The sequence below is a fragment of the Gekko japonicus genome, unplaced genomic scaffold (genome assembly GCF_001447785.1).
Source record: "Gekko japonicus isolate JY-2015 unplaced genomic scaffold, Gekko_japonicus_V1.1 scaffold412, whole genome shotgun sequence".
Lineage (NCBI taxonomy): Eukaryota > Metazoa > Chordata > Lepidosauria > Squamata > Gekkonidae > Gekko > Gekko japonicus.
In genome coordinates, this window is record NW_015160847.1 from 793,003 (window position 1) to 802,407 (window position 9,405).

The window sequence follows — 9,405 nt, forward strand, 5'->3', positions numbered from 1 at the left end:
AAATTTTCTTCATACCTTCTTATCTCCTTATTCATATCCATAGGTAACTTAATCTTCAACTGTTAGTCTTATATATTTATCTATTTTCTACTATTTTGATTTTCAAACCCACTTGCCCATCCTTGACAAATCCCTTTGGAGTGCCTCACAATCCTCCCTGGTTTTCACCACCCTGAACAACTTCGTATCATCCGCAAATATAGCCACTTCACTGCTTACTCCCAACTCCAAATCATTAATGAACAAGTTAAAAAGCAGTGGACCAAGTACTGATCCCTGCGGTACCCCACTGCTTACCACCCTCCACTGAGAAAACTGCCCATTTATACTCACTGTTTTCTATGAATTAGCCAGTTTTTGATCCATAAAAGGACTTGTCAAAAATCCCATGATTTTTTAGCTTACTTAGGAGCCTTTGATTTGGAACTTTATCAAAAGCTTTCTGGAAGTCAAGGTAAACAATATCTATTGGATCCCCCTTGTCCACATGTTTGTTCACCCCCTCAAAGAACATTAACAGGTTAGTGAGACAAGATCTTCCCTTACAGAACCCATGTTGAGTCTGCCTCAATAGGTTTTGTTCATCTATGTGCCTACTAATTCTTTCCTTAATAATGGTTTCCACCAATTTACCCGGTATCGACGTCAGACTGACAGGCCTGTAATTTCCCGGATCTCCTCTGGAACCCTTTTTAAAGATGGGAGTGACATTAGCTACCTTCCAATCCTCAGGAATGGAGGCAGATTTTAAGGAAAGATTACATATCTTTGTCAGGAGATCCACAAGTTCACAATTGAGTTCTTTCAGAACTCTCGGATGTATGCCATCTGGGCCTGGTGATTTATCAGTTTTTAAGTTGTCTATCAGTTTTAGGACCTCCTCTCTCGTCACCTCAATCTGACTCAGGTCTTCCAACACCCCTCCTGAAATCAGTGGTTCTGGAGTGGGCAAGCACTTCTCATCTTCCACAGTGAAGACGGAGGCAAAAAATGCATTTAGCTTCTCAGCCATTTCCCTATCATCCTTCAATACTCCTTTTACCCCTTGGTCGTCCAAGGGCCCCACTGCCTCCCTGGCTGGTTACCATGCAGGCTTTTTCCTATACCTGTTTGTGCCTTTCCTAACCTGCGGAATATATGCAGGTGTGATGGAGTGCACTTCTTAAAGGCTTCAAAGTGCTGCACACAACAGGGTAAAGGACTGTGAAGGGTTAATTCTTCACAAAGACAGAGAACCTTGAGTGACAGGTTGCTCCAAGCAATCTGATTAGTTAGTGTTAGATGAGCAGAGAAAGTCTTGAGAGAGCTGTATGCTGAGGAGAGATTCAGTCAGATTTCTACCTTGACTGAATTCAGTCTGATTTCAGACCTAGCTGAGAAGAGTTGAGTACTGTCAGTTTCAAAATTCAGCCCTGATTGAGAGCAGTTTTAACACAGACAGGAGAACTGGGGAAAGTTGGTAAGGACGAGTGGGTAGTTAGCAGTGTTCCCTCTAAGCTGAGTTAGTCTGAGCTAGCTCACAGTTTTTTAGCCTCCGGCTCACAGTTTTTGTAGCCTTCAGCTTACATATTTTTGTCTTAGCTCGGGAAGGATGGCTCCAGAGCAAACTAATTTATGCAGCAGCCAAATCGCTCGCTCACAACTTTAATGCCAGTAGCTCACAAAGTAGAATTTTTGCTCACAAGACTGCACAGCTTAGAGGGAGCATTGGTAATTAGACAGACACTCCCATTTGGGCCAAGGAAAGATCTTCTAGAAGAGAAGAATTTCTCTACCCAGTCAAACAGGGAGTTAAGCTCAAGAGTGCAGAGATCGCTGGTCTGTTGTTGTTAGAAACTGTACCTTAAGAGTCAGTTAAAAACTCAAGACAAGTACTGGTGTTATAAGAGAAGGGGTGTGGGTACTGGAAAGAGGGTAGCAGTCTTCTGCAAACCAAAAAAATGAGAGAATACTCAAAGAAAGTATACTGAAGTGTTGGGGAACAAAACTGGAACAAAAGCTTCTCAACATAAAGATTTAAGTCACTGTGAAAAGCTTAAGAAACTCTCATTAGCCTGAACCGTAATGTCTGTGCATGTACTGGTTTTACCTCAGAAATGTCAACACCTGACCTTTCCCCTCTATGTTAAATAATCTGTTATTTTTGAATTTCAAAACCCCTCAAATGCCATTTAAGTTGTTTACGTTAAAGCAGGTTCCTGACCCTTCCCTGCTGTGACTGAGCAGTCATTGGTAGCATGTAAATAATAGAGGGGTTTTTTTGAAAGAATTTCTGTCCCACAGAATATAATCTGGCTTTTAACTCAGCCAAAGGAACTTGTGGAAAAGTAGGAGCCCTCTTTTTGTTGTTAAAGGCTTTCACGGCCGGAGTTCCTTAGTTGTTGTAGATCTTCCGGGCTGCATGGGCAAGGTCTTGGCATTGTAGGACCTGACGTTTCGCCAGCAGCATCCTCAGAAGTAGCTGTGACTGGCATCCTCAGAGGTATAACACAGAAACACAGAGAGTACTCTCCATCTTTCCGAGGATGCCAGTCACAGCTGCTGTTGAAATGTCAGGTCGAAACAGATGCCAAAACCACAGCCATACAGCCCGGAAAATCTACAACAACTAGTGAACATTAAGTTCAGGAGTGAACATTAAGTTCATGCTCTCAGGTGCCCTATTCTACTACGCATGGAATCTCACAGGTATCCACACCTATCTATGCATACAGTCCCTGCATAAACCTTTCTTGTGATGAATGGATCACAAGAACATCCTCATAATCAACCACACACAGAGGTAACATGCCATGGCGGTTTATGAACCCAAAAACAGTTGTTAGCTCTATTAATCCAAATGCTAAAATGCCTTTGAGATTTCATCATATAACCTGACAACTGCTACTAATTTATATAAAGCTTGTTTAAATATCTAAAAGTAGTACCTTTATAAAGAACACACATACAAAAAACACATTAAACTGCCTTATATGGAATCAGACCACTGGTCCATTAAGGGTTAGTACTGCTGAGACTGGAGGTGGCTCTCCAGGATCTCAAGTAGAGGTCTTTCACATCACCTACTATTAGACTGAAAGGATTGAACCCTGGACCTTCTGTATGCCAAGCAAGTGCTCTACAACTGAGCCACAGTTCCTCCTTCAGGAAAACATCTGAGCATTATAAGTAACTACAAACACATTTATTTGTTTGTAATATCTTTTAATACTTTTCACTTTTAAATACTGGTTTTTAAATTTGTGATTGTACCATGGAAGAGCCAACTTCATTTAGTCTTTAAAAGTTAACAGGATCATAAAGCTATCATAGAACAGTCACACTCTACACACTCAATGTACTCTAATATGATTCATATTTTGAGTATGTAGATGAACAGTGGCAACTCAAATACAACTTCATCTATACAACAGTTGACAAAAAGATCTGTGGAAGTTTGACTTGACATTTGATTAAGGAGAACCAGTACAACTTCTGATGACCAGCTCAGCTCAGTAAAATAACAGGTAACTTCTTTCAAAGCTGAAAGAGCATCCTTATTCAAAGAAACATATAATTTAGACTGAAAATCTCCACATCATTAAAATAATTTCTTAAAAAATCAGGTAGAATTGAACAGCCCTTGTTTCCTAAACTTCTCCTTCCCACAACTGAACAACAGGAATAAAGTCCAGCACTTGATGGAAGTCATTTGAGGTGGTAACAGGTTTAGGTTTTCAAGGCAACAGATGCTGAGAAGACAGTCACCTTTGGAGAAGGCTTTTGTAATGAGGTGATCTGAGGTGGTTGTCTCAGGTGGAAAATTTTGGGGATCAGCCATCTGCCATTGCACTTTCAACCAGCCGCACATCTGCCACCCTGACCTGAAAGAGATTACTTGCTTCCCCAGACCTCTGTAAAAATAGTGTGGCAAGCAGTGCACACTAGTTCCAGAACACTCACAATAATCTTCCTTCTGAGAGAATGTGGCCATTATTTCTAGTTGTCTGTTGCCAGCGAAGGGGAGTAATCTTACAAGAGTTCAGGGCATGTGGAGCTATTTTTAAAGAGATATAAAAACAGGCACTTTGCTACAATTTTTAGAGAGGGTTAGGGCAATGAAGAGGTAAATATGATTTATTTTCTGGGGTGGCAACAGTGAGGCAGGCAGGTAGTGGCAGAGAGGGGGGAGCTACTGTCATGGCTGCCTCAGGCAGTGAAAGACTTTCAAGTTGCCACTGCTGTGCATCCACTGATTTAGTTCACAGAACATAATTGCAAACACAGCACTAGAACCTCAGTCATTTCCAAAGGCAAAAAAAGAGAGGACATTAGTAACTCAAATTCTTATTCTGCTAGACAGGGAATGACCAAGTTAAGAAAGCCAATGAAAAGGTGGGGAAGAAGAGTTCTGTTCTAGAAAAAAGGGCACAACATTACCTGGCGCATATTGAACCAAGCTGTCAGCTTGGGGTGGTGGTGGTCTTTATGCTAGGTTCTAGCTCTTGTCATATACTGAAGCTTTTGAAGATTGATTGGGCAGGAGTAGTTCAAGGAAAGTGACACCACTTGTCTAAAGTAAAATGTATTCTTTACAAATAGTCTCTTTAGTGTAACTTTTATTTACAGAATTGCAAAATACATCACATTTAGTGCAAATGCAACTAATGATATTAAGATTTATGTATATGTGTGTATATATATATACATACATACATATATATACACACACACACACCACTTTGTAAACTTTCCATATCTTTGTAAAATAAAGCTATCCAATTAAATTAAAATTTCTTGTGTGTGTTCATGATAGTTACCAGAAATATTAAATTGTTCAGTCTGCATTTAGGGTCTAAACATTTTTTGTTGTTGAAGTTCCCATCAGTGGCTATGGTGAATGAACAAGGTTTTTGTTTCTAAACCAGTTGATTGTAAAAGAAAAACACATCTGAGGTATAACAAACTTTATATAAAATGCTTACTGGTGAGATAGTAAAGAGTTCTAATTTTTCATCTCATTTGCCTTACCAGCATTATCCCATAGGCACTTCTCTACATTTTCAAATCATAAACAGTTATTCTGTAATAAGGCATATTCCATGCACATCATTTAGAGAAAGGCAAATAAAGGAGATTTAAAAGCATGACATCTGTGTGCATGTATGTAAAAGTCAAGTGTTGTGCATACCGTGGTGTACTAGAGACACCCCAACCATTCCCAAGAAATTTGATTCTGCAGTTTGCCTGATCTCAAAGATTGTAATCTGCTGCATCTTCAATAAAAGTACTATCTTTGTTTTCAGGCATCAGCTGCTCTATATGAAATAAGACTTTAAGCTTTCTTTTCAAAAATATATCAAATCTTGTCCCTCTTATAATATATATACACAAGCTGATGAAATAGCTAAAAAAATTGTCAATAATCTCCATTTAAAAGTATAACAGCCAAATGAGGAGTTTTCCTCAACAAATTACCACTTTTATTCTCACAGTTCACCCCTCATGTTATTTCCTGGTATTAGAGACAGGTGGATATTTGAAAATTAAGTTCTTTCACAGCAACTAAGGGGAACTTTGCATTTAAGATGTATGGTTTTATATTCACAACTCTTATAGTTCAGATTGTTGGGGCAAATATTACATGTGTGAATGGTTTCATATGTGAGCTTCATCGCACAGCTTTATTCAACAGAGAAAAAAACATGCAGGGTAAGAAAAAACCATATTTACTCTCTAAGGCTGGGAATGTTATCTTGCGGAGTCCAATTTGCTTCAAATAAATATTACATTGCAACTCCTTGCAGCTTCAGGAACACCTGAAAGCAGCCCATGCTGCATGAAGATGGGCAAGTCATTGCGGTAGATTTTTCTGGCAGTCATGCCCTCTTATGCAGCATTTATTTAGAAATTTCTGGATCATGATCAACAACCAAATTTCTTCAGCACATATTACACAACTAAAAAATACAATAGAAATATAAAGGTATCTGGAAAAAAAATAAAGCTTTTCACACTTTCTCCATCAGAACCAGAGGTCTTCATAGGAGCAAGACTATAGAAAAGGCAAAGTCAAAAGGATCTTGACAGCCCTCACATTATTAAGAGATGCTTTACATAATAAGATGATTTTTATCACAGAAATCAGCAGCAATGAACTATGATTATACAAAGCAAAAACACAAAACCCTTCTGGAAGGACACTGAGTTTACTGTTAACCTGAAAAAAGTTACAACACACAGGTTTTTGTGCATATAAAGCACATACAGTATGCTATATGTGCATTGTCCTTTGTGCTTTTTAGACATACACAAAAACAAGAGCTGTGCAAGTATCTTATAAAGTTCCACAGTAAACAAAAGCTTTCAAATTATTCAAAAGTTAAAGCAATAAACCAAGTTGGTGACCCAAAGTTGTATTTTTCTCCTCTAAAGCAAGCAAAAAAAAAAAAAGTAGAGCCATATACATGTATCAACACAGGTATTTATAACTGCACACTGATTCAGCAAGGTGAGCTAGCAGAAGAAAGAGAAAGTTCAGCTTCATGGCGTTGCAGTATTTCTTCCGTTGAGTACAGAATCGAGGGTTTGGGCCATAAGACTGTAGATCCTACGTTCCAGCTTGGAGCATTCATTTTGGTTCATTTCTCCAACGTGGAATGTTCACACAGCCTTCTTCCAATCACTAGGAAAAATTGTGGAGGGAAAGCTTCAGGCCTGACCATAAACTAGGGCACTGCACGAAGTTATGAGGCTCTCTAGCAAGTGCCAAATTATGAGGCTCTGCTGGCCAGCAAATCTTCACCAATAGACTGTGTTGGTTTGCAGAAAGATCTACAAAAACATGTTTTTCTCCCTAACCTTATGCTACTAATGCCCTAGTTACAGGACCAAGCCACTAGAATACCCTACAGGCCAGACCTTTAAACTTGCATTAAGAAAACCTGCCAAAGATCAAAGTATACCAAATATATTCCAAAGCAGATCATTTCAGAATTAGCCCTTCAATAACATTTTACAGCATTTCAATGGCCTATCAAGAAAGCCACAATACCATTTCCCAAACCCCACCCTTCCCTTAAAAGCCTCCTTATATCCAACTATAGAAAGCCCACAAACAGCCTATTCTAGCTTTTTAAAGTCAAGTATAGTGGCCCTGCTGTAAAAACTTTTACCTCAGGGGGGATAGTCAAACCCTTACCACATAAACCCAGTGAAGACCAGATTACTGGTCAAATGAGATTTTGGGCTCCATCAACAGAGGCATACTATCCAGATCATGCAAACTGATGGTATTATTTTGCTCTGGCTGGGCCTCATTTGCAGTACTGTGTTCAGTTTTGGGCACCACAGTTTAAGAAAGATGTTGATAAACTGGAACATGCCCAGAAGAGGGCAACAAAGATGGTGAGGGATCTGGAGTCCGTCCTATGAGGAAAGACTGAAGGAGCTGGGTTTGTTTAGCCAGGAGAGGAGATGACTGAGAAGCAATATGATAGCCATCTTCAAGTATTTGAAGGGCTGTCATCTAGAGAACCGAGTAGAGTTGTTTTCTGTTGCTCCTGAAGGTTAGACCAAAACCAACCGGTTGAAATTAAATCAAAGAGTTTTCAGCTAAACATCAGGAACTTCCTGACAGAGTGGTTCCTCAGTGGAGCAGGCTTCCTCAGGAGGTGATGGGCTCTCCTTCAGAGGTTTTTAAAGCAGAGACTAGATGGCCATCTGACAGCAATGCTGATGCTATGACTCACTATGAATTTAGGTAGATTGTGAGAGGGAGGGCAGGAAGGGATGAGCCAATGCTCAATTCTTATATGCCCAGGATAAAGATGATCACCATTTTAGGGTCAGGAAGGAATCTTCATCCAGGTCAGACTGACTCAGGGATGCTGGAGGGTTTTTTTGGCCTTCCTCTGGGCATAGAACAAGGGTCATAGGGGGAGTGGGGGTGGCAAGGGATTGGACTAGATGGCCCTTGGGGGTCCTTTCCAGCTCTATGTTTCTACTGGTTAAGAGTTTCATAGATTTTATTCACAAGAAAAAGAATCTTAACACCAGACCTATTCCTACTCTAAATACTGCATCCATCCTCCATCTTTATTCCCCCCGCCTCAACTCTTCTTTCAAATGCCTACTCCCATTGCCTTGCCAACATTTCACCCCCCAGTAGACTCCCCCTTTCTTTATCCTCCGTCCTCCAAGCAATTCCCCCTCCTTCCATCCAGTCATACCCGAGAACGTAGTTTATTACACAAGATTTAAGTAGCACTTTATTTCCAAACCCAGCACACTTTCATTACACTATGTCTGTCTCCACTGGACTCAAAATTGTATGTGATAAGATTTGTGCATGAAGGATTACATACCTACCTGCTAACACTAAAACAATATAGGCTTCCCAGCTGTTTTCTCTTGCACATATGATGTGAAACGCTTCAAGAATTTGGGGTACTCTCGTTTTGCTACTGCCCGTAGTACAGAAGCTGGTGCCCAACCCCCAGGATTCACTAAAATAAAGATCAGAGTCAAAATAGTAGTTTTAAGGAGGGAAATTCTTATATTTAAAAGCATGGCTAGAACAGAACACAGTTTCTTCAGTTAAGCCAAATGATGCTGTTAAGACTGGTTCCTTCACACCTTCCCAGAAGAAAATCACCTGTCAGTTTGCCTTGGTCTTCAGGATAATTAGATTTTAACTTTTTAGCCCCAGATTCCTATAGCAAGGTTGAAAACAGCAGCATAATAGTCTACCTTAATTCCAAATATTTTAGCAAGGAAGACCTATCCACAAAAACACATATTAATCAGTAAACAGGATATAATAAAAGTGGCCATTTTTTTCAGGAATGGAAACCTTTGTTTTACTCGAGACACGAAACACTAACAGTTTAATGATACTGTAGACTCAAATGTTGCTTCTTTCATAAGACTCGCTGTACAACCTTAGGCAAAACATATTCACTTTCACCCCACCTGCAAAATGGGAGTAATAGTTCAACAAATCTGTGAGATGGATAAGGCCAAGCAGAGACTATTAGGTATTCATGCCATCAAGCATTACATCTTTTAGTAAGCTGTAATTTATAAGTTTACTCTTTTTTGTTTTACCTTTGATATAAAATATTATTTCTTAAGAAATTTTGTTCTACGCAATATAGCCTGGCTCATCTATATATCTAATAGCCAACTTGCCCCCTCCGTGCGGATCGCTAAATCAGCACGGAGGGGGCAGGTGGGGGGGAGGGGGAGGTTTGTGCACACGTGGGCCAGTCCCCACGTGTGCACAAAAATGCAAAAAGTTAAAAAAAATTTCGGGGGGATGTTTAAATCCCCCCGAAAGTGCAAGAGCGTCTCCTGCGCATGCGCAGGAGACGCTCTGCAACGCCGACGCCGCCTCGGAGCCAGCCGGCGGGCTGGCAGGCGGCG

At 40.2% G+C, this 9,405-nt stretch overlaps 1 protein-coding gene across 3 annotated transcripts in view; it reads right to left on the reverse strand.

Moving 5' to 3' along the window:
* Positions 1-4,781: 4,781 nt before the first annotated feature.
* COL4A3BP (collagen, type IV, alpha 3 (Goodpasture antigen) binding protein) overlaps positions 4,782-9,405 on the reverse strand; it is a 112,524-nt gene continuing 107,900 nt past the window's right edge. For 2 of the 3 annotated variants that reach the window (XM_015420311.1, XM_015420296.1), the window contains 2 exons: positions 8,350-8,486; positions 4,782-6,664 (listed from right to left, as the gene is read on the reverse strand). In XM_015420311.1, the coding sequence (XP_015275797.1) occupies positions 8,359-8,486 (128 nt within the window). In that variant the 3' untranslated portion in view covers positions 4,782-6,664; positions 8,350-8,358. Of the gene's footprint in view, positions 6,665-8,345; positions 8,487-9,405 lie in introns of all 3 variants that reach the window. The other variant, XM_015420304.1, reaches the window with a different exon arrangement.